The following is a 26210-nucleotide window of genomic DNA, read 5'->3' as shown; positions in this document are numbered from 1 at the left end:
TGGGAGAGAGGGTGAGGGAGAGGGTGGGAGAGAGGGAGAGAGAGGGAGAGGAAGAGTGGGAGAGAGGGAGAGAGAGAGAAGGAGAGAGATAGAGAGTGAGAGAGAGAGAGAGAGATCGTCCTGAGGGCCAGAGGAGCGGTTGAGAGGAGCTGAACCCAGGGGTCCAGGGAAGCTGACTGAGATGGGAGACACTGGAGATCCTGTTTCTGCAGTATCGTGAGTACAGGGACTCGTGTCAAGGGGCCTGACCTGAGGGGGGCCACGCCTGCTCATATGATATTCAGTGGATGGGTGTCAGCAGGGAGAGGATGCTAGGGAGAGTGTCCTGAATATAAAATATTGTTCACTAAGTCATGTTGGTGAGAGGGGATAAAGAAAACAAGAGACTTAACACTATTCATCCAAAGTGGCAGGATGAATTACCAGCCTGGCTCTTCCATACCCACAAGTGAAGTAGAAGATAGAAGTTCTCAGAATGTAAATACAGTAGTTAAATTGGAGTATCCCACTATTCCCTTCTCCTATCCCAAATTACAAAATAAACAACAAAAAAACTCAACACCCCTGGACTGTTTATTCTTGCCAAGAGCCAAGAGGAATGCAGGAACTGTATTTACTTACAGTAAAACCTTGGTTTAAGAGTAACTTGGTTTAAGAGCGCTTTGCAAGAAAAGCAAAATTTTCAAATAAATTTTGACTTGATATACAAGCAATGTCTTGATATACAAGTAGCCTCAAGTCACAGCTAAGTATAAAAGAGAAGAGAGGCGCCTCTAAGTGTAGCAATATGGTTAAATTGAATGAAGGTTCAACATTTAGCAACTCACATGGTTGATGATTGGAACAGGCACATCTAAGTATGCCGGCATCCGGGGTAAAGCTGTCCACATAGACCGTCCTCCGCACCGCAATCTACGTCATCCCTTCCATGCTGCCCCTCGCTTTCAGATCGCTTTACTGCAGGGTGGTCTTCCCGATCAGGATTACAGACTGGCAGCAGGCGGTGCAGAAGATGGTCTATGTGGACAGCTTTACCCCGGATGCCTGCATACTTAGATGTGCCTGTTTTATTCATCAACCATGTGAGTTGCTAAATGTTGTACCTTCATTAAATGTAACCATATTGCTACACTTAGAGGCGCCTCTCTTCTCTTTGATACCCCGTAACTCCTGCTTGATTTTGCTTCGAATCCCCTTATGGAAGCGGCTATTTGTGAATGGACATTTTATGGTTACACAACCTATCGCAATGTTATAATCTTTTTATATGGACTATAAACTGAAGGACTTATCAATAAATGGTTGTGGAACGAATCATCTGAGTTTCCATTATTTCTTATGGGGAAATTCGCTTTGATATAAGAGTGCTTTGGATTACAAGCATGCTTCCGGAACGAATTATGCTCGCAATCCAAGGTTTTACTGTATATGAAAATTTATTAAATTAAAACCCGCGCTAAACTTATATGTGAACCAAGTGTTACCTGAAGCACCTGTTCACTTAGGCAAAGGCCAAGATGGAATAAAACATTATTAAAATACAGCGCTACCAGGAAAGTGATAAAAGTGATAAATATAATACTCCAATAATTAAATATGTGAAATCTAATTCATAAATATAAAGTGCACTTAATGATGAAAAAAATTATATATATACATAAATACCAATAAAATATGTATAAAAATCACAATATATCAAACATATCAAAAATATTAAGTGCTATAGTGGAATTGTGCAAAAATAAAGTGCATTCCGGAAATATATAAGTCCACTGAATGCCAGAATAAGGTGCTCGACAAAAAGTGCTTGAAATGCTCCACACAGTGATAATGCTCCAAAAAACAACCCTTTTGGGGATCCACTCACCAGATACTGGGAATAATCAAGCCTCAAAAGCAATGATATCTCCAATGTGGACCAGGGAATGGATGGATCAGCACACCATCAAGCAAGCCTCCAACTTTAGACAATAGCCCCCTCTTGATCAGATGCTCAATTGCTATTGTCTAGGTAGGATGGTAGGATGCCGGGTCTCCCTGTGGTACGGGAGACCCGGCGAGCAGCGAAAGGTGGCGGAAGGGGGGGCATCCCCTCCCGCTCCTTGTAATAACAGCCGAGTGGCTATTCAGCTGCATCGATTGTCATTACAAGTCAGCCGACCGTCGGCTATGGATGCCGGTACCAGGGTGATGCCTCTCTCTAGCTGCAGGAATCACCCCGGTACAGCACTTTCCCTAAATATCGGCAATATCGGTAACCTCAGGGGCCGATTCCGATATATCGGGGAAAGTGCATATCGGCCCCCAATATATCGGTGTTGCCGATAATCGGTCGATCCCTAATATATATATATATTTCAAAATGACATTAACATGTTAAAGGAGTTGTAAAGTCTCATGGTTTTTCACCCGAATGCATTCTATGCATTAATGTGCCCCCCAAGACCCCCCCCCCCTTTTTTTCTTACCTGAACCTAAACGTTCCAGGGATGAACATGAGCCCAGCGGCTCCAGCTGCTGTCTCGGGTCCTCATTGTATAGATTGATAGCAGTGGAGCCATTGGCTCCTGTTGCTGTCAAACAAATCCACTGACATGGGACCCGGGGCGGGGCTGAGTCCTGCTGTCTGTGTCAATGGACGCAGCAGCGGAACTCGTGAGTGCGCCCACGTGCCCCCATGGGAAGCAGCTCCGTGTGGGGGCACCCGATGAAAAGGAGGAGCCAGGGCACCCCAGAAAAGGAGGATCGGGGCTGCTCTGTGCAAAATCTTTGCACACAGCAGGTAAGTATAACATGTTTGTTATTAAAAAAAAACCTTTACAATCAATTTAGAGCTTTTAGGGGGTTGTTATGATCATGTTTAATTTTAAATGACTGGAAATATTTTTTTTTATTCTATATATGTATATATATATATATATATATTATGATTAATATGACTATTTTTAATTATATTAATTTATGTTTTACAATTTAAAATTATAAAATTATGTTTTATAATAATATAATAATAATATACATAATATACAGTATATATATATATATATATATATATATATATATATATATATATATATATATATTTAAAGGAATAAATATAAATTCTTTGATTCTTTGATTATGCTCTGATGATGGTTATCATACATATATAAAACATTTTAGTTCTATGTTTTATGTTCAATTAGAAATCACTGCAAATTAATTTTATAATATTATTATATAATTGAATATGATAATTATAAAATATATATATACAATATAATATGATAATTATCATATATATATATATATATATATATATATATAGTATATCTATCTATCTATCTATCTATCTATCTATCTATCTATCTATATATATATATATATATATATATATATATATATATATATATATATATATATATATATATATATATGGTCTTCAAAAAGTTTCCACACTTTTTTGAAAAGAGTTAAAAAGAGTGCGGAAAATTTTTGAAGAACCCTTGCATATATATTATTATTTATGAGTATGACGATGATTATTATTATTACTAATATATATATATATATATATAGAGAGAGAGAGAGAGAGAGAGAGAGAGAATTATTTTTATTTATTCATTTTATTACTTTTTTTTCATTGTAAAACCAATATCCATATAATTGCCACATCTAATTAGCAAACTCTAGACGTGAGCAAATCTAAAAAAGAAATCCCCAATGATCCATAGTTTTTGGACCACAGGATCCGGATGATCTGGGTTCTGGAACATCTCCAGCCGGTGTGGTCCTATACATCCCTATTACTATGTCATTCCATACAGTACATACAGAGCCATGGATCAGACCAACACTGGCAGAAATTTGCACAAATCTGCCTTTCTTTATGTCTGAGACAAGCATTGTGTTAACCATTTGGGATCCAGGGCTGTCTGTATCCAAGGCAGTGAATCTCTTGTAGTTATACGAATTGATGAGCATCCTCCAGCTCTCTGGAGAGAAAAAAGGGGGAGGAAGGAGCTGATTCCAGGCTTGTAGCGTCAGCATTGCGTCAATTTGGCCAGCAGCCGTGTCTGCAGCTGGAACGGACAGACTGGGAGGACAGCAGAGCAGGAGGTGAGCTGCAGTCAGCCTAGAGGAAGCCATCAGCCCCTCCTCACACTGAGATTGCTGGATACCGACAGATTTTTTTTTTTTCCTCTCTCTCTCTCTCTCGCTCTCTCTCTCTATCTCTCTCACTGCCATTTTCCAAGGCTTCCCACCAGAGGAGCAGTAGGAGCAGCATCAGCAAAGGGAGAGGATTCAGCACCTTGGAGAGCGGAGCCAGCAAAATGGCTCCAGTCACTTCCAACACCGGGGAGGCTTATGGTAAGTTTTTTTATTCTTCTTAAACTACCTTAAAATCATGTCAACAACTGTATACTTTAAAAGCTTTAAGCTAAGCTTTAAATAATGCTTTGCAAGGCTAAATTAAGGAACATTAAGCCATTGATCCTTAAGCAAAATGTTCGGCAATGACCAGGCAGACCCAATACACAATTTGGGCTTCACTTGATACCTTCTTGAGCTATCAAAATACACAACCTGAGCTTGATGTGATATCATTATGAGATATCATGTATAACTATATATTCATCCAAAGAGAAGATGACTTCCAGTCTTGAGACGTCATATATAAATATATACTCCTCCAAAAAAAAAGAAATGTCTTAAAAACCATATGAGATCCAAAGATTGAGTCTTTCATATACTAAAATGTAAAGTCTAGACTGTGTGTGTTGGATGTATCTTGTCATTATTACTATGTACGCCATCGCTGAGTACAGGAGGGGTGTGGAACCATCAGCTGTCTCCCTCGTTCTCTTCTAAGAGCTGCTTTTTCAAGTTTTCATGTTTTGAATTGTTCCCTCATCCATGGCAATCACCTCCTCTACGACTATAGATCTTGTCAAAAGCTCATCTTTTCCATCTGTAGGGTCTAGGAGACCAAACCAACGTTTAGAAGTTGTCAAAGATTCTTGTGATTTATTGTTGGTAAATTTAAGGAACTTGTTTGAGGGAAGAAGGTGATGAAAAACCCGGTTATGGCTCTAAACAGCTGCAGTAAAGGGGATTAGGTTCCGTATTCTAGTCCCCGTACGTGAATCATTAAATGTGAAGGTAAAAGACTAACACATCCTGTCCTCATGACGTCACATATCATCAACAACTAAAAATAGCTTTGCTGAGAGTACTGTATAGTTCAGCTGCAAAGGGTTGGTTTAATAAGGCAGTATAAAGAGTGAAAATGATGCTAAGCCTAAGTTCCATCTTTCGGCAATTAGAAGCAGTCAGAACAACGACAGATGACTGGTGGTTGATGGTCCCTGGACTCACCACATTGCTCCTCACCTTTTAAAACAAGCCTTCTTCTCAGCTTGTAATAATCGCATTACATAGTGAATAATATACTGTTGGAACAACCAGAGGTGGTCTATTTTTTTGGTTCGATGTGCCCATAATGATTGGTCTAGGGTGGGGAACTTGAAGATGCTGGATGTAGGTGGGGCAGAGAAGGGTAAGAGTTGGTGGACAATAACTTCAATGATAGTTAGGTAGGTTATGAGTGTAGAGCAAACTGAGAAGTGGCCAGGAATTGGATCACCGAGAATGTTGATCCGAATGATCCAACTGTTGTACCCTTTTCCAATGTGTACTTTGTTCAATAAAGCTTTTTGGAAAAAAAAAAAAAAGGAAAGGCAAGAATTATGCTTTGGAAAGAAAATGTAATATTTGTTAACGAATAGTAGAGGAAAGTAACTTCTGAAGAACGCTATTGTCAAAGGCTACAAGTTTATGGAAGAACAAAGGAAACTGGTGGGAAGGGAGGAACCCTAACTGAGCCTGCATTGGGATCATACCTTTATTTTTATTTTTTTTAGGGTGCATGAATATGTCTTATTATTTATGATTAAGTTTTATCTCAGCCTCGCCACACAAAGCACACCTAAGTGCACTTCTACAATTTGTCACACTTTAAATGGCTTTAATAAGGTTTATTACTAGTAGAATATTTCACCGATCCACTGAGGTATGACTATGCAAAGATCCATGAACTCATGGCAGCCATCCCAACTGCGTTGTTTAATACGACTGGAGAAAAATTATAATTGGCTGTTAGGGGCCACTGCAGTTTCCGCTTTATTGTTAACCTTATTTAAGGAACTTTGATAGCTATTTTATTGTTAACCTTCCATGATAGCTATTACCAAAAAAAAAAAAGGCTTTCTTGGCATTGATTTTCTGCAAACACCTTCGAAGCCCGTTTCAGTGCTACTAAAGTGAAGGAGATTTTTTTTTTCTCTAGATATGTTTAGGACATTCAGAGTTTTTGTAAAGAAGAGGTTACATTTGAAGAGCCCATTTAAGGGTGATGAATGGGTTAAAGTGTATGGAAGCTTATTCTGTGGAAATGTACTGCTGATGAAAGCCATCTATGCGAGACAATTACACGTGCAAGGTCTATATGGCGCATTACCAAAGGGATTAGAGTATTGCGTAGGTTACTTTAACCTGGAGCTATGGCAATGAAGAGGTTAAGAGAGTCATCGAGTGCTCTAAAAGAAAGCAGTGGTCGGTTTTAGAGGAATTAGGTAGTATTAATGGGCTGACTTCTTCAAGAGCTATGGGGATGAAAAATGTTATAGGGCTGTAAGAGCAGTTTCATTGAACTCTCTACAGAAGTGAAGGCGTTAAGACCTAGACAACCAATTGGAATCAAAAGTAATCACAGATAAAGCTACGAATGACCTGAAGAATTATTTAATTTGATATGCTGACAGATGGGACTCTCGAAAGCCTACATGAGGGTACAAATGGTCACCAATTGCCAACAAAAGTAACCATAGATCAAATTAATAAGAACCTGATGAAGTGCCTAATTTAATATGCTGCCAGATGGCACTCTTGAAAGCATGCATGGGGTGCAAATGGTCACCAATTGGAATCTAAGTAACCATGGATAAAACCAAGGAGAACCTGAAGAAATATCTAATTTAATATGCTGCCAGGTGCAGCGGTGTATTTTAGTTTTGTGCTGCCATAGGCAAGACTAAAATTGGGTGCCCCCCTCCTCTGTAAATGTGCCCTACTCCTTCCTTTTTAATGGATGTGACTCCCTCTAAAATTGAAGGACTACAAGTCCTAGCATGAACCCCCTGAGATCTCACAAGAGGGGGGAGGGGGTGAGAGGGAGTGGGAGAGAGAGAGGGGGGTGGATGAGGGAGGGAGAGAGAGAGGGGGGATGAGAGAGAGAGAGGGGGGATGAGAGAGGGAGGATGAGAGAGAGTGAGAGAGAGAGAGAGAGAGAGCGGGAGGATGAGAGAGAGAGAGAGTGGGGGGGTGAGAGAGAGAAAGAGAGGGGGATGTGATGTGAGGGAGAGAAAGAGGGGGTTGAGAGAGAGGGGGGATGAGAGAGAGAGGGGGGATGAGAGAGAGAGGGGGGATGAGAGAGGGAGAGAGAGAGAGGATGAGAGAGGGAGAGAGAGAGAGACAGAGGATGAGAGAGAGAGTGTGGGGGGGGGGTGAGAGAGAGAAGGAGAGGGTGATGTGAGGGATAAAAAGAGGGGGGTGAGAGAGAGGGGGGATGAGAGTGCTAGAGAGAGGGGGGATGAGATAGGGGGATGAGAGAGACGGGGGTGAGAGAGAGAAAGAGAGCGAGAGGGTAGGTGAGAGAGAGAGGGAGGTGAGAGAGAGAAAGAGAGAGAGAGAGGGTAGGTGAGAGAGAGAGGGGAGGGTGAGAGAGGCAGCTCTAGCAATTAGTGGCCAATAGAGTCTAAGGTTGAGGGGGGCTTTTTGACGCCCCATGCAAAGTGCTGCCCTAGGCCTGGGCCTTGTCAGCTTAGGCCAAAATACAGCACTGGCCAGGTGGCACTCTTGAAAGCCTGCATGGGGCAAATGGTCACCAATTGGAATCAAAAGTAACCATGGATAAAACCAAGGAGAACCTGAAGAAATATCTAATTTAATATGCTGCCAGGTGGCACACTTGAAAGCCGTCACGGGGTGCAAATGGTCACCAGTTGGAATTAAAAGTAACCATAGATCAAACTATGAGGGACCCAAAGCCAATTTAATATCCTGTTAGGCAGTAATCTTTAAAGCCTTCACGAGGTGCCATTGGTCACCGATTGCCAAATTTAGTCTCATAAACTTCCTCTTCATTGGCAATCACCGATTTGTGGTCATCAGTGGTTGGTTATGGTCTAATATCACTTAAAATGGTTCATATATAATACAGGGCTTGACCTCATGAGGGACTTTTGTCTGCCTTGTAGCATGGTATTAACTCCTTGTTGACAACCGATACCAAGTGTAGCAAGAGAGGTATCGATCAAGTAAGAGAGGTATCGATCTAGAAGTAGTTGATCTCATGCTATCAAGGGATTACAAGGAATTAAACATAGCTTCTGTTTTAGTTTTAGCTGGAGACGTGGGGGAAAGGATTATTCAGCTTCGACTCCAGGCATAAGAATTTTTACCCCTGAGATTTCTGCCATGAGATGAGGCCATCTGCTCACCGATGGACTGTCCAGTATTAGTATGTTTTTTTATGATTCATCATGAAGGAGGGGGAACTGACACCCTTAATGGCTCACAATGGCAAGAGAGCAGAGACGGTAGCAGACAGAAAACATTCTCTGCTAATGTAGAAAAAAGAATAAAGAAATCTGGTGAGGGATCGGATCTGGGACTTAGCCTTACCAATAATGTAACCAAGGGGTAAACTCTGCAGGGTGTAGAGAAGCGAAGTGCACCGTGTGCATTTGAACGGAATCCATCACCCACTTGTATACTTCTGTGGTTAGGCTGTGATGGAAGCGACCACTCCTTGACTCAAGTGATGCTACTTTTGGGATGAAGCTGAACCAATTCACTGAGTCGTTGTCCTTGAACATAGTATGCAGCACAAGAGTCAATCTATGGCTGCCTCCATTAACGCTCCTATGGGTCCATCCACTCAAAACTGATGCTACGGTTTCGGTTTTTAGCATCAACTGGATAAAAAGTCTTGGGCTACATGGGAACCTAAATCTTTTTGCCGTTGAGAGGTTTAACTGCTTGTTGTTAGTTGATGTGCTGGATTGAGTTTGATGTGCCATAAATGAGATGATGGCCAACAAGGGTTCTTGTGCTCTTGTGTTGTCACATGGGCTTCCAATTTAAAGTGGTTATAAAGCTCAGACATAAAATATGAATAAAGAATGTCCCTCTGTAGTGTGTACTTGTCTCAATTAAGAGCACTAAGTGCTATTTCTAGTTGTCTAGTTATTTCAGTCCGATGCTTCATTCCTCTGCTATCAGCATGAATTATTTCTGAAAAGTTTTCTTGACACCAAGAGAAAAATTATGACGTGGGAGGGAACTCCAGCAGATGGACAGCCTCAGCTCTGCCTCCTGTGAGCTGTGTGGAGGAGGGTGTGTCCCTTCTCTCCAATCAGCTCTCAGATCTCTCCTCACTGAGCTCTGCAGAGTGTAACTTCAGCTCCCCGCCCACTTATTTGTGAACTCTCAAAGAAGCTTTAAAAGTTCAGCAGATGAACAGATGTAGAGAAGAAAAGACTGCAGATAAACAGGTACAATGTATGTAGGAGGGTTTATTTCATCTCTGTGCATCACCTGAGGAGAGGCACTTCACTGGGTATATGTAAGGCCCCTTTCACACATACGGACCCTTCATTTCATCACTTCAGTCAGGTTTTTTTGTCATCAGTTTTTTTCCAGTCAACACCAGTTTTTCATCATTTGTCATCAGTTCTTTATTCGTTGTCATCCATTTTTCATCCATTGTCATCCAGTGTCATCCGTTTTTCATCCGTTGTCATCTGTTTTCATTAGTTGTCATCCATTTTCATCCATTGTCATCCATTTTTCATCCGTTGTCATCTGTTTTTCACCCGTTGTCATCTGTTTTCATCCGTTGCTATCCATTTTTCATCCATTGTCATCCGTTTTTTTATCCGTTGTCATATGTTTTTCACCTGTTGTCATCTGTTTTCATCCGTTGTCATCTGTTTTCATCCGTTGCCATCCGTTTTTCATCCATTGTCATCCGTTTTTCTATCCGTTGTCATATGTTTTTCATCTGTTGTCATTCGTTTTTCATCCGTTGTCGTCTGTTTTCATCCATTGTCATCTGTTTTCATCCGTTGTGATCCGTTTTTCATCCGTTTTTTTATCCGTTGTCATGTGTTTTTCATCTGTTGTCATCCGTTTTTCATCAGTTGTCACCTGTTTTCATCCGTTGTCATCCGTTTTTCATCCGTTGTCATCTGTTTTTCATCCGTTGTCATCTGTTTTCATCTGTTGTCATCTGTTTTTTCATCCGTTACTGAATTACGTTTTTTTTTTATCCGTTGTCATCCGTTTTTCATCCGTTGTCATCTGTTTTCATCCGTTGTCATCCGTTTTTCATCTGTTGTCATCTGTTTTCATCCATTGCCATTCGTTTTTCATCCATTTTTCATCCGTTGACATCCGTTTTCATCTGTTTTCATCTGTTGTCATCTGTTTTCATCCGTTGTCATCAGTTTTTCATCCGTTGTCATCTGTTTTCATCTGTTGTCATCCATTTTTCATCCGTTGTCATCCGTGGTCATCCGTTGCCATCCGATTTTTTTATCCGCTGTCATCTGTTTTTCATGCGTTGTCATCCGTTGCCATCCATTTTTTCATTCATTGTCATCCGTTTTTCATCCGTTGTCATCCCTTGTCATCTGTTGTCATCCGTTTTTCATCCGATCCGAAAAATAGAGCTTTTATCTGCTCAAAAAAACGGATGTTGACGGAAGCGGATGAAAATTGATGTAAATAAATGATCATCCATTTACATCGGTTTTTCCATAGGAATGCATTGATGTCCGTTTTTCATCCGTCAACGGATGGATGAAAAACAGACAAACGGACCGTATGTGTGAAAGGGGCCTTAGAGTTTACAACCACTCTAATGCATATCAGGCAGGCGTGGTCCACCATTGTCACCATCATGAAACTGGTCCCGAGAAATGCCAGGCAGCCATCACTGGAGTGCATGTACAAAGGAGTGGCTGCAAAGAAGCTGCAGGAGATCAGCAGCACTAAAAAAAAAAAAAAAGTTCAAATAAATATTTATTTTTAAAAAATGGCAGTTGGTTATGATATACTTTAGCAAACTGAAAAATGTCAGTTAGGGTTTATATCTACTTTAAAGGATATAAAGCAGCAACTCTGACATTCACTAAACATTTACAACAAGTGAATGTTTCTGGGGCATGCGTTTAAATGATTCACCACCAGTGAATGTTTAGTGATGGTCACATTCACTGCTTTACTAATATGCCCGGAAGTATTTTTCATTCCCACTGTGACATGTCGGCGTGCTGGACTTGGGTGGAGGATAAATCAACACCCGCAGCTAGGGCCGTTGTCTCTGTTCATCAATCACAGACCCCTGATGTCCCCAATCTCCGAGGCAGCAGCTGTTCTGCGAGTGTCGGAGTGCCTGGATATGGCTTTCCACTGAAACCCAAGGCGGACGTGGCTGCAGGACTCGCCGTACAAGCAGCATCCGCCCCCACAGTGTGTGTGTTCCAGCTCCACCAAGAGCATTCTGTTATCGCCCTTCTGTCCAAAGAGTGGGCAGAGATCTGCAGGGCTCCACATTTCTTTAACTGCTTCTATTAACTAGAGAATAGGGAAAATATTCTCTTATGAACTTTTACCGCAACGCATGGTAACGCAACATGCCTTACAGTGCCATTGACTTAGAATGGAACCCCTTGTACAGTAGATGCCAATGCAACTGTAATACAGCATCATAACGCTGATAGCGCGCGCCGTGGTGTAGCGCTGTTTTGCCGGGAACGACACAAAATGCTCTTTTTGTGATGCTTTTTCAAAATAAATGGCCTGCTTAGTGCAAAGCTTTTAACCGCTTCACGACCGCCCGTTATACTGCGGCAGGCAGCCCCTCCTGCACGAACCGACGTAGGTATATGTCGGTCGCGTGTCTGCAGCTAGGGGGCGAGCGCACGCCGCCGGCACGCTCCCCCCTCACTCATCAGCAGGGACTCAAATGCACGGGGCACAAGTGGCTCCGAATGCCGCCTAACACCCACGATCGCTCCCCGCTGAGAGAGAAGAACGGTCGGCTGTTGTAAACACAGCTGACCGTTCTCCCTGGGATGATCACAGAGTGCCTGTGATCCTTCTATATAGGATCACAGGTCTCCATGGTCATTTTACAAGCCCCGCCCCCATACAGTTAGAAACATGCCCCCTAGGCTCACATTTAACCCCTTGATCACTTACAGTGTTAACCCCTTCCCTGCCAGTGTCATTATTACAGTAACAGTGCATATTTATAGCACTGATTACTGTAGTAATGTCACTGGTCCCCCCCAAAAGTGTCATAAATGTCAGTTAGGGGTCCGATCTGTCGGCCGCAATGTCGCAGTCCCGCTAAAAATCGCAGATCGCCGCCATTACTAGTAAAAAAAAAAAAAAACAATAAAAATTACATAAATCTGTCCCCTAGTTTGTAGATGCAATAACTTTTGCGCAAACCAATCAAAATACGCTTATTGCGATTTTGTTTTTTACCAAAAATATTTAGCAGAAAACAAATTAGCCTAAAATGTTAAACAAATTTAGATTTAGATTTTTTTGGGGAGAATGTTATAAAGCAGAATGTGAAAACTATTTATTTTTTTCAGAATTGTTGCTCTTTTTTTGTTTATATCGCAAAAAATTTAAATCGCAGAGGTGATCAAATACCACCAAAAGAAAGCTCTATTTGTGGGGAAAAAAGGACATCAATTTTATTTGAGTACAGCGTCACACGACCGCGCCATTGTCAGTTAAAATAACGCAGTCCTGAAGCGCAAGATATGGCCTGGTCATTAAGGGGGCAAATCCTTCTGGTCCAGAAGTGGTTAAGGGCTCATTCACACTAGTGGTTGAGGGGCGGAAAACCCTCCCAGTTGAGCTGCGATTTTACCACCCCCCACCGCTCCCCATTTAGCTGCAGAGGCAGAAACCGGTGGTGTACACACACTGTGGATGCAATGCTTTGCAGAAATTATACCCCCTGTCGTGTTCAGCAGGCGCTGCCACCTGGTACCAGGGTACCAATCGTGAGTCACTCAAGTGAATGGAGCTGCTCTGCAAGCGGCCGGCAACCATGCCTGCAGTTGTAGCGCGATAGTGCTTGATCCAAGCTTGTGTGAATGAGCCCTTAAAGAGTTACTGATTAGGGCTCATTCCAAAGGGGATCTACACTTCACTTTGCATCTGGACAAGGCCGGGGGCAAGGAGTGGGGAGAAGGGTTCTCTATAGTATCATGTGAGATGGGGGGGGAGCACCACAAGGAGATGGGGGGGTTGTGTTGAGAAGGGAAATTAGGGGGGCAGCACAGGGTAAGGATTTTTCTAGGAGGGCAAATTTGGAAAGGCGTGCTAGTAGTGGTGATTTGGGGGCATTTGTTGTTGGGAGCGGGGATGGTGGAAGAGGATTTGTGCTTGAAGGGGGAATTTAGGGGATTTGTGTAATACATACAAGATAAGATTTTGCAGGCACCAAGTCCTTCTAGTGATGCTAACTTAAGCTCTTAAAGCAAACACAATATTCCAGCCAAGCCCTATACAGTCACCTGTCCCCTGTGTCCACCCCCAGGCGTATTTGACTGTATTGGATTTATGTGATATACGTGGCATACTTGTGGCTGGTCTTGAGGAAGCACGAAGTGAAACGCGTCGACCACTACGCCAATCAACACCTCATGTGAAGCTCATATTTAGAGGTCTTTTGTGTATGCCACTTACTCTATATGCAACCAACACATACAATGTGCGTGTTGTGTTTTTAATTATGGTGTCTATTATGTTTCTTTATATATATGTATAATAAATATTTTTAATCTATATATGGTGTTTATGGAAATGCCTTTAAAATACACAACTAGCAGAGCTTGGTGCCTGTAAAATCTTTTCTTGTATCAAAGTAATATGGTAGAGGGGAATTTTTTTTTTTTTTTTTTGGGGGGGGGGGGGGGGGATATGTGCTGGGAGCATATGGGGTGAAAGAGAGGATTTGAGCCAGGGGGATGGGGGGCAAAGATCTGTGCTGGGAGGAGGGATTCTAGCAGGGGGGCAGATTTGTCCTGGAAGAAGGGGGGATTTATTCTTAGGGGGTAACCATGCAGACTAGAGCTTGATTGTTTTTTTCTGGGAGAGGGATTTTCGCTGACTCATACATCTTGGGTGGGGGGGGGGGGGCAATTTGGCATGTTCACCCAGGGCTCGAGATGACCTTGTCCTGGCACTGCATATGGATGTGCTATTTGTCGCATGCAAACTAAACAATGACTGCATCCAGCTTGTGTGCAGCCAGACCTGCTGGCCCTGGATGCAAACTTCTTGAACTCTATATGCATGTAGCCACTGGTATGGGAAGTTACATGAGAACGACGGTGGCACAGCTCATTGATTTGGATAGGGTACCGATTTGGCCTCTATGCGCATGGGGTTTACAGTTCTTGCCGGCAACCTCCCATATAAATAAGCCATTAATAAAGCCTAGCCCAGGGGCCTATATACAGGGGAGGACTGGGCCAGGGAGCAGGGGGCAATAGCCCCCTGGGCCCCTCTGATGCCCCATAAAAAGGCTGCATTGCTTCTGCCACATACAGATTCCTGGTGAAGAGAAGTAAAAAGTCCCCACCGCTGACCTACCGAGTGTGGGATGAAGACAAGGACAGAACGCAAGACTCCCCCCCAGCATGGATGGTGTAAACTGTGTCTGAGCAGAGGCCGGTTCCATGCCCAACTGGAGACTCTTCTCCCCCAGGCAGCCTTGACCGAGCTGTCCCAGCTCCCCCCAACTTCCCCCTGCTGGCCAGGTCGGGAACCCGGATTCAACCGGTGAGTAGAGAGTACCTGGAGCTGAGCTTTAGCCTGGAATGGGGGTCAGGAGGAGGCCAGGAAAATGGAGAATGGGAGGGGGGAGTGGCTGCACCATGGGCCACTAGTTTGTACTTGCCCCCGGGCTAAAAGTTGCCAGTCAGCCCCTGCCTATATACTTATCTTTCCAGCCTCCCCTTTTCCCTTAACCATCCTCTGCAGGTATCCGACTCTTCCCAGTGTGTCAAATATCTGTTCCCCCCCCCACTGCATGCTGTGGTTTCTTCCTTAGGCTCATATACTACAGGATGTGTGTGCTTGTGGGAGGAACCACAGCATACGGAGGGGGTGCAAATATGTGACCAACCCAGAAGTGTTGAATACATGTGGCAGTCAAGAAGCAGCAAAGCAGTGCTGTTTTAATGCATTGGTTGCCAGAAAGGTAAGTACATAGCCTCTCCTTCTAAAGACTGGGCTTTATTTACAAGGGTCATTTTAAGGAGTGGTGGGAAAAGGCAGCTTATCCATCTTAAATAAATCATCACAAAAAAAAAATACTTTCAGCAGGATTTTGCTTTAAAAATAAGCATCAGCATCAGAAGGTTAGCCTTATCCTCATCTGAGAGTCAGATTGAGGGTAGGATTGGGCTGTTTATGGCCACTCCAAATATCTAAGCTAATACCAGCTGTCATTAGGAAGAGATTCAAAATCGCATGGATTTAAAGATGGCCACTAGAGGGAACATTTACAAATCTGTATATGGAATATAATAATCTAAATATGGAAGAGCAAGCGTATTTGTTGCAAAAGTAAACTTTTTCAACACTAAAATGTGTACCTAAAGAAAATACATTTTGGTGTCCCTTTGAGTATAATCTGGTGTTATATTCCTTGTGTCAATATGATCTGTGACCCTCAATGTAGCGACCTCTGAGGTTCCTTTATTATCGCTCACCCATCTCTATTCTGCCTGTGATGTGTGGCAGAAGATTCCACCTTTCATGTTACCACACATTAATCCTAGACAAAGCATCCAGGAGAATTGTCGCTCTAACAGAGATGACGCCTTTAATCTCTGCTGACCGAGAGCTGTAAATTACACTGGATTCAATTAGAAGCTGTATTCTCTAAAAGGAAATAACATAGATTGCATCTATGCACAAAAAAATCAGTAGAGATCGCACAGAGCACCCTTCCCTATCCAGAACAGTTTATGTATGGGAGAAATGCAAATGGATTATGTCATTTACATTGATGAGAATCTGAAAAATAAAGTGTTAATGGGGAGAATTATCAGAATAAGGAATATACAAGTATATACAGAAGCTCTCTTTTGTTTTCTAGACTTTGGCACTGAACATTCTTCCACTTCTCTCTCTTTCTCTCCCCCTGTCTCCATTTCTCCTTTTGCTCTCACCTCTTCCCCAATGCCACTGGCCACATTCTATTTCTTAATCTACCGACTCACTTTCTATATTCTCCCTTCCCTTCTCTTTTTGTCCTTTTCTCCTCTATCAGTCTCCTATTTCTAAATCTAGATCTCACGTTCTATATCCTCTTACTTCATCTCCTTCTCTTTTCCCCATCTCTGTACTTCTCCTCCTGACTCCATACCGTGCCCCTTCTCCTCCTGACTCTTTACTGTTACCGTTCTTCACCTGCCTTTGTACTGTTCTACTTCTCCTCCTGACTCTGTTATCCTTCTCCTCCTGACTTCATACTGTTCTTCTCCTCTTGATTCCATACTGTTCTCCTTCTCCTCCAGACTCTGTACTGTTATCCTTCTCCTCCTTACTCCGTACTGCTCTCCATCTCCTCCAGACTCTGTACTGTTTTTCTTCTCCTCCTGACTCTGTACTGTTCTCCTTCTCCTCCAGACTCTGTACTGTTCTCCTTCTCTTCCAGACTCTGTACTGTTATCCTTCTCCTCCTGACTTCATACTGTTCTTCTCCTCTTGATTCCATACTGTTCTCCTTCTCCTCCAGACTCTGTACTGTTATCCTTCTCCTCCTTACTCCGTACTGCTCTCCATCTCCTCCAGACTCTGTACTGTTCTCCTTCTCTTCCAGACTCTGTACTGTTTTTCTTCTCCTCCTGACTCTAAACTGTTATCTATCTTTTCCTGACTCCGTACTGCTCTTCTTCGCCTCCTGATTCCTAACTATTCGCCTTCTTCACCTGATTCCATATTGTTCTTTTTTTCTGTCTTACTTCATACTCTCCTCCTTCTCCTCCTGACTTTGTACTTCCCTCTTTCCCCTCCAGACTCTGTATTGTTCTCCTCCTCCTCCTCCTGACTCTGTTCTGTTCTGTTCTCCTTCTCCTCCTGATTCCGAACTGTTCGCCTTCTCCTCCTGATTCCATATTGTATTCCTTCCCGTTATTACTTTGTACTCTTCTCCTTCTCCTGCCTCAATACTGTTTTCCATCTCTTCCTGACTCTGCACTGTTCTCCTCCTGATTCCATATTGTTTTCATTCTCTGTCTTACTTCATACTCTTCTCATTCTCCTACGGACTCTCTACTGTTCTCCTTTTCCATCAGACTCTGTATTGTTCTCCTTCTCCTCATGACTCTGTACTGTTTTACTTCCCCTCCTGATTCTGAACTGTAAGCCTTCTCCTCCTAAATCCATATTGTTCTCCTACTCCTTATTACTTCGTACTCTTCTCCTTCTCTTCCTGACTTCATACTTTTCTACATCTCTTCTTGACTCCTTACTGTTCTCCTTCTCCTCCTGATCCCATATTGTTCTCCTTCTCCATCTTACTTTGTTGTACTCTGCTTCTTCTCTTCCTTACTCTCTACTGTTCTCCTTCTCCTCCAGACTCCATTCTGCTGTTTTTCTCCTCCTGACTCCATACTGTTCTCCTTCTCCTTCTACTTCTCCTCCTGACTTCATTCTGGTATCCTTCTCCTCTTGAACTACATACTGTTCTTCTTCTCCTCCTAACTTCATACAGTTCTACTTCTTCTCCCGAACTACATACTGTTCTCCTTCTCCTCCTGATTCCATACAGTTCTCCTTCTCCTCCTGATTCCATACAGTTCTCCTTCTCCTCCTGGCTCCACACTGTTCTCCTTCTCCTCCTGAACTACATTCTGTTCTCCTGCTCCTCCTTGACTCCATACTGTTCTCCTTCTTCTCCCGAACTACATACTGTTCTCCTTCTCCTCCTGATTCCATACAGTTCTCCTTCTCCTCCTGGCTCCACACTGTTCTCCTTCTCCTCCTGAACTACATTCTGTTCTCCTGCTCCTCCTGACTATATACTGTTCTCCTTCTCCTCCTGACTATATACTGTTCTCCATCTCCTCCTGACTCCATTCTGCTCTCCTTCTCCTCCTGACTATATACTGTTCTCCTTCTCCTCCTGACTATATATTGTTCTCCTTCTCCTTCTGACTCCAGTCTGCTCTCCTTCTCCTCCTGACTATATACTGTTCTCCTTCTCCTCCTGACTATATACTGTTCTCCTTCTCCTCCTGACTATATACTGCTCTCCTTCTCCTCCTGACTATATACTGTTCTCCTTCTCCTCCTGACTATATACTGTTCTCCTTCTCCTCCTGACTATATACTGTTCTCCTTCTCCTCCTGACTATATACTGTTCTCCTTCTCCTCCTGACTATATACTGTTCTCCTTCTCCTCCTGACTTTATACTGTTCTCCTTCTCCTCCTGACAATATACTGTTCTCCTTCTCCTCCTGACTATATACTGTTCTCCTTCTCCTCCTGACTATATACTGTTCTCCTTCTCCTTCTGACTATATACTGTTCTCCTTCTCCTCCTGACTTTATACTGTTCTCCTTCTCCTCCTGACTATATACTGCTCTCCTTCTCCTCCTGACTATATACTGTTCTCCTTCTCCTCCTGACTATATACTGTTCTCCTTCTCCTTCTGACTATATACTGTTCTCCTTCTCCTCCTGACTATATACTGTTCTCCTTCTCCTCCTGACTTTATACTGCTCTCCTTCTCCTCCTGACTATATACTGTTCTCCTTCTCCTCCTGACTATATACTGTTCTCCTTCTCCTCCTGACTATATACTGTTCTCCTTCTCCTCCTGACTCCATTCTGCTCTCCTTCTCCTCCTGACTATATACTGCTCTCCTTCTCCTCCTGACAATATACTGTTCTCCTTCTCCTCCTGACTATATACTGTTCTCCTTCTCCTCCTGACTATATACTGTTCTCCTTCTCCTTCTGACTATATACTGTTCTCCTTCTCCTCCTGACTATATACTGTTCTCCTTCTCCTCCTGACTTTATACTGTTCTCCTTCTCCTCCTGACTATATACTGTTCTCCTTCTCCTCCTGACTATATACTGTTCTCCTTCTCCTCCTGACTATATACTGTTCTCCTTCTCCTCCTGACTCCATTCTGCTCTCCTTCTCCTCCTGACTATATACTGCTCTCCTTCTCCTCCTGACAATATACTGTTCTCCTTCTCCTCCTGACTATATACTGTTCTCCTTCTCCTCCTGACTATATACTGTTCTCCATCTCCTCCAGACTCCATTCTGCTCTCCTTCTCCTCCTGACTATATACTGTTCTCCTTCTGACTCCATTCTGTTCTCCTTCTCCTCCTGACTATATACTGTTCTCCTTCTCCTCCTGACTATATACTGTTCTCCTTCTCCTCCTGACTATATATTGTTCTCCTTCTCCTTCTGACTATATACTGTTCTCCTTCTCCTCCTGACTATATACTGTTCTCCTTCTCCTCCTGACTCCATTCTGCTCTCCTTCTCCTCCTGACTATATACTGTTCTCCTTCTCCTCCTGACTATATACTGTTCTCCTTCTCCTCCTGACTATATACTGTTCTTCTCCTCCTGACTATATACTGTTCTCCTTCTCCTCCTGACTCCATTCTGCTCTCCTTCTCCTCCTGACTATATACTGCTCTCCTTCTCCTCCTGACAATATACTGTTCTCCTTCTCCTCCTGACTATATACTGTTCTCCTTCTCCTCCTGACTATATACTGTTCTCCTTCTCCTTCTGACTATATACTGTTCTCCTTCTCCTCCTGACTATATACTGTTCTCCTTCTCCTCCTGACTTTATACTGTTCTCCTTCTCCTCCTGACTATATACTGTTCTCCTTCTCCTCCTGACTATATACTGTTCTCCTTCTCCTCCTGACTATATACTGTTCTCCTTCTCCTCCTGACTCCATTCTGCTCTCCTTCTCCTCCTGACTATATACTGCTCTCCTTCTCCTCCTGACAATATACTGTTCTCCTTCTCCTCCTGACTATATACTGTTCTCCTTCTCCTCCTGACTATATACTGTTCTCCATCTCCTCCAGACTCCATTCTGCTCTCCTTCTCCTCCTGACTATATACTGTTCTCCTTCTGACTCCATTCTGTTCTCCTTCTCCTCCTGACTATATACTGTTCTCCTTCTCCTCCTGACTATATACTGTTCTCCTTCTCCTCCTGACTATATATTGTTCTCCTTCTCCTTCTGACTATATACTGTTCTCCTTCTCCTCCTGACTATATACTGTTCTCCTTCTCCTCCTGACTCCATTCTGCTCTCCTTCTCCTCCTGACTATATACTGTTCTCCTTCTCCTCCTGACTATATACTGTTCTCCTTCTCCTTCTGACTATATACTGTTCTCCTTCTCCTCCTGACTATATACTGTTCTCCTTCTCCTCCTGACTATATACTGTTCTTCTCCTCCTGACTATATACTGTTCTCTTTCTCCTCCTGACTCCATTCTGCTCTCCTTCTCCTCCTTAATTCATACTGTTCTCTTGATTTCATACTCTTCTCCTCCTGACTCTGTACTGTTCTCCTTCCTCTGCTGACTCCCTGCCCCTCTCTCTCCTCTGACTTACCTATTCCTTCCCATTCTGCCTTCCTCTATTTCTCTGTACCATCCTCCTTTTCCTTCTGATTTCCTCTCTTCCTCTCCCCTTTCCCTTTTCTCTCTCCCTCTATCTCTTTTAGAGGAGATGGAAAATGTAACCCATTTCCCGCTCCTTTCAAAGAAAAGAACAAAAAGTGAATAGATTGTAACATTATGTTTTCAGGATCTCTTTTTTGAAAAGCCATTTGTTTTCTGTATCATGTGAGTCTGACAGCGATCCTCCCACGTTTTCTGGAACTGATAGTTGCTTTAATAAGCTGTTCTTTTCTTTCACGTTCTGCAGTAAGTGATAACTGCGTTTTTATCATCAGAGCTTCGCCCGCAGTTTTGCACGCCGTACATACACGTGATAATTTATTCCAAACGAATCGCACACAAAGCAACACCTCGTTACATTGTGGGGATTTTTTTTTTTTTTTTTCGTAGTGAGTTCAGTAGAAGTAATGCTTTTTATTTGTAGAAATAATGGATATGTCAAGGTACGATGTCTCTTTCACGATTTATTTTACTTTTTTTGTTTTTTTTTAATTTTTTTTTTATATTACTGCCATCTGTAAACCTTCAGCGTCTCCTTAGCCACTTCTGGACCTGAAGGATTTGCCCCCTTAATGACCAGGCCATTTTTTTGTGATTCAGGTCTGCGTTAATTTAACTGAAAATTGTGCGGTCGTGCGACGCTGTACCCAAATAAAATTGATGTCCTTTTTTTTCCCCACAAATAGAGATTTCTTTTGGTGGTATTTGATCACCTGTGCGATTTTTATTTTTTGCGCCATAAACAAAAAAAGAGCAACGATTTTGAAAAAAAAAAAATATATATATATATATATATATATATATATTTTTCACATTCTGCTATAAAATCCCCCCCCCCCCCCCAACAAAAAAAAAATAAACAAAAATCTAAATTTTTCATCCTTTTAGGCCAATTTGTATCCTGCTACATATTATTAGTAAAAAAAAAATCCCAATAAGTGTATTTTGATTGGTTTGCACAAACTAGGGGAAAGATTTATGTCATTTTTATTTATTTATTTTTTCTAGTAATTGCAATTTTTAGCGGGGCTGCAACATTGCCCGGACAGATTAGACCCCTAAATTACATTTTTGACACTTTTGGGTACCAGTGACATTACTACAGTAATCAGTGCTAAAAATATGCACTGTTACTGTAATAATGACACTGGCAGGGAAGGGGGTTAACCTAGGGGTGATCAAAGGGTTAATTGTGAGCCTAGGGGAGTGTTTTCTAACTGTGGGGGGGAGGGGCTTGTGAAATGATTATTGAGACCCGTGATCCTATATAGAAGGCTCACAGGCTCTCTGTGATCATTCCAGGGAGAAGAACAGTCAGCTGTGTTTACAGCGGGGAGCGATCGCAGGTGCCTGGCGGCAATTGCAGCCACCGGTCCCGTGGATGGATCTGCATCCCCGCTGCCTAGTGGGGTTGGGAGCGCGCCCTTGCCGGCGCATGCTTTCCCCCCAGCACCACTCCAACGAAATGACGTGCCCCTACAGTGATTCGTGCAGCCGAGCCAGCCTGCCGCAGGAAAAACTGCGGCGGGCAGTAGGCAAGTGGTTATTGTTACTGCCATCTGTAAACCTTCAGTGTTTCCTTAACAACATTTTGAGTCTCAAACTAGAACTGAATAGATTTGTGATTTCTAAGCTCTTGTCATAATATGCATATGGCAGCACTGGGGTCGCCGGTTCAAATCCCATCCATGACACTACCTGCTCTTGTCATAATAAAAAGACATGCTGGTAGGGTAACTGGCTCCTGTCTAAATTGGCCCAAGTATGTGTATGTATGAACGTGAGTGGGGGACCTTATGGCGCTTTTCCACTGCATGGAACGAACGGTTCGGCTCGCTTTTGTGCTTTTCCACTGCTGGTAACGCATGGTACGGTGTAGGAACGGTTCGGTATGGTGGCGCTTTTCCACTGCATGGAACCAAACGGTACGGCCCTCAAAAACAGTACCACCTCGATTGTGGTTCCAAGAGGTACCATACCGGTACCATATCCCACAATCCTTTGCATGCAGTCACTACTAGCCACTGATTGGTCAGAGAATCCCACCCACCCCGTTGTTATTCCACCCACTTAACTTTAGTACTACTTTAGTGGAAAAGCAAACCATACCGTACCGAACCGAACCGTTCCAACACCGTACCATGCCGTACCAGCAGTGGAAAAGCAAACCGGGCCAAGCAGGGCCGAGTAGAGCCGAACCGGTACTTGCAGTGGAAAAGTGCCAATAGATTGTATGCTCCTTGAGTGCAGGGACTGATGTGAATGTACAATATATATGTAGAGCGCTGCATAAATTGATGGCACTATATAAATACCTGTAATAAATAAATATATATACCACATACACACAATTTATGGCAAACCTACCCAATTCTGTGCCCGCCCCCAGCCATGCAATATCTGCCGTCAGCCAATCATTATTAGCCCCTTCTCTATTGGCGGGCCATGGATAATATAACTCCCACACATGGACATGAGAGTAATCTTGTCCTGGCTATTACCCCCCAGCATGCCAAGATTATACTCTGAGCTGGTTAACTGCTCATTTATTCTAGGGGAGAATAAAAGCCCTTTAATTTACCCGATCCTGGCCTCACCCCCAGATGGCACTCCCCTTTGCTCTATCGGTAGACTGTCTTTCAGCTTCATCACATCCAATGTAAAGCTATAGAGACTCTGCATTGGTCTTGATGATATCAAGACCTTAGACTGCTGAGCATGATGGGGAAGACGATGCGGGGACTTATCTAGCAGAGGATCGGCGAAGTGAATCCACTTTTCTATGCCTCTTAGACTTAAAGGAGCAGTTAACCCTTGCAGTGCAGGCGCAACCCCACAACAAGGGAGAATATTCAGATTTCTCAGAGTTCCGTTTTAAGACTGAGGTTTCAGCTTCTTCCTTTATCTGACACTTGGTTGGGGCACAGTCCAACTTTATATAAATTACGCAGCCAATTAACCAGTTAAGGACCGCCCGCCGCACTTATACTGCGGCAGGCAGCCCCTCCTGCGCAAACCGGCTTAGGTATACGTCGGTCGTGCACCTGCAGCTAGGGGGCGAGCGCGCGGCGCTGGTTGTGTGCGCCCAGTCCCCCCCCCCCCCCCAGGGCACCGGGGACTCCGATGCACGGGGCAGACGGCTCCGTTTGCTGCCTGACACCAGCAATCATTCCCGGCTGAGAGAGAAAAACGGTCAGCTGTTGTAAACACAGCTGACCGTTCTTCTCCCTGGAATGATCACAGAGATCATGTGATCCTTCTATATAGGATCATATGTCTCTATGGTCATTTCACAAGCCCAATCCCCCCCCCCCCACAGTACATGCCCCTAGGTACACATTTAAACCCTTGATCACCCACATTGTTAACCCCTTCCCTGCCAGTGTCATTTTTACAGTAACAGTGCATATTTTTAGCCCTGATTACTGTAGTAATGTCACTGGTCCCCCCAAAAGTGTAAAAAATGTCAGTCAGGGGTACGATCTGTCCGCCGCAATGTCACAGTCCCGCTAAAAATCGCAGATCGCCGCCATTAATAGTAAAAAAAAAAAACAATAAAAATGACATAAATCTTTCCTGTAGTTTGTAGATGCGATAACTTTTGCGCAAACCAATCAAAATCCGCTTATTGCGATTTCTTTTACCAAAAATATGTGGCAAAAAACAAATTGGCCTAAAATTTTAAAAAAATTTTGATTTTTAAATTTTTTTTGAGAATGTTATATAGCAGAATGTGAAAAATATTGTTTTTTTATTTTTTATCAGAATTGTCGCTCTTTTTTTGTTTATAGCACAAAAAATAAAAATCGCACAGGTGATCAAATACCACCAAAAGAAAGCTCTATTTGTGTGGAAAAAAGGACATCAATTTTAGTTGGGTACAGCGTCGCACGACTGCACAATTGTCCGTTAAATTAATGCAGTGTCGAATCGCAAAATATGGCCTGGTCATTAGGAGGGAAAATCTTTCCGGGGCTGAAGTGGTTAAATAAGCCTGCAGCATACTGGTTTTTCTGAGAAGCACAGATGCAATACCAAGAGTCTCCTGAAGGTGGAGCGTAGGCTCTGTTTTACTCATACTGCAATGAAAAATAGTCATGCCACATGGATAAATTATTGTCAGATTTATCTGAGTTATTCTATCGTACGTGAAATGATATTTTCTATGTTTATTTATTTTTATTTTTTTTTTTTAGATGAAATCCCAGCGATGGTCGGACTCATAAGCGCCTTCGGCCTTGTCTTTACCGTGTCGCTTTTTTCTTGGATCTGTTGCCAGCGCAAATCAGCCAAGTCCAACAAGACCCCGCCTTATAAGTTTGTGCACGTGTTGAAAGGAGTCGACATTTACCCAGAAAACCTAAGCAGCAAAAAGAAATTTGGGGCGGACGAAAAAACAGAACTGTCCCCTAAATCGTTGATATCAAAGACATCTCTCCATCTCGACTTGGAGAAAAGGGACTTGAACGGCAATTTTCCCAAAGCCAATAAAGTCAGAAGCTCTCCAGATCTCGAGGATTTTTCACAACCTCAATTACCGGAGAAAGACAAAGAATCAATCTCTCCAGAGAGCGTCAAGTCCAGCTCATCGCTTTCTTTTGCAGACAAACAAGATAAGCTGGGAACGCTCTTCTTCTCATTAGAGTACAACTTTGAGAAGAAAGCTTTTGTGGTCAACATCAAGGAAGCCCGTTCGCTGCCGGCCATGGATGAGCAGTCGATGACCTCCGATCCGTACATAAAAATGACCATCCTTCCTGAGAAAAAACACAAGGTTAAAACACGAGTCCTCCGGAAGACCCTCGACCCGGCTTTCGATGAGACATTTACATTTTATGGAATTCCCTACAGTCAGGTGCAAGATTTGGTCCTCCACTTCATAATTCTGAGCTTTGATAGGTTCTCGAGGGATGACGTCATCGGAGAGGTCCACTTTCCTCTATCGGGAATTGAGCTGACGGATGGAAGAGTGTTGATGAACAGGGAGATCAATAAAAGGAATGTCCGGGTAATTCATCAAAATTACTACATTTATTTTTTCTTGAAATTGTTTAGCAATCTGTTACAAGAGGTTTAGGTGTTCATGTCAAGTCATCCACACTTTGATTGACTCAGATTACTATGGAGCTCAACATAGTGCTAACACGGTTGTGACAAACCATTTTATTAAATTAGAAAAAAAAAACTTATAGCAGCACCTGTTCTTTTAAATCTTTTGAACTCCCTTTGGGATTAATCAATTAATTAATAATTTCTCTTTGGGATTAATAAAATATTCTGAATCTGATTTTAGATTCAGGAGAATTTTTCAGGCTCACTTGAAAGGCCAATACCAGACATTAGTAAAAAATCTTCCCTCGCATTAACCCCAAGCA

General features: G+C 42.8%; 1 protein-coding gene across 2 annotated transcripts in view; it reads left to right on the top strand.

Moving 5' to 3' along the window:
- Positions 1–3957: 3957 nt before the first annotated feature.
- Positions 3958–26210, top strand: part of SYT4 (synaptotagmin 4) — a 67417-nt gene continuing 45164 nt past the window's right edge. Inside the window, exons 1-3 of one of the 2 annotated variants that reach the window (XM_082243905.1) lie at positions 3976–4098; positions 4236–4350; positions 25032–25843. In XM_082243905.1, the coding sequence (XP_082100031.1) occupies positions 4314–4350; positions 25032–25843 (849 nt within the window). In that variant the 5' untranslated portion in view covers positions 3976–4098; positions 4236–4313. Of the gene's footprint in view, positions 4351–25031; positions 25844–26210 lie in introns of both variants that reach the window. The other variant, XM_082243904.1, reaches the window with a different exon arrangement.

Source organism: Pelophylax lessonae (genome assembly GCF_965119305.1).
Source record: "Pelophylax lessonae genome assembly, chromosome: 1".
Taxonomy (NCBI): domain Eukaryota; kingdom Metazoa; phylum Chordata; class Amphibia; order Anura; family Ranidae; genus Pelophylax; species Pelophylax lessonae.
Note: the sequence above shows the minus strand (reverse complement) of the source record. Positions and strands in the feature narration are given on the sequence as shown.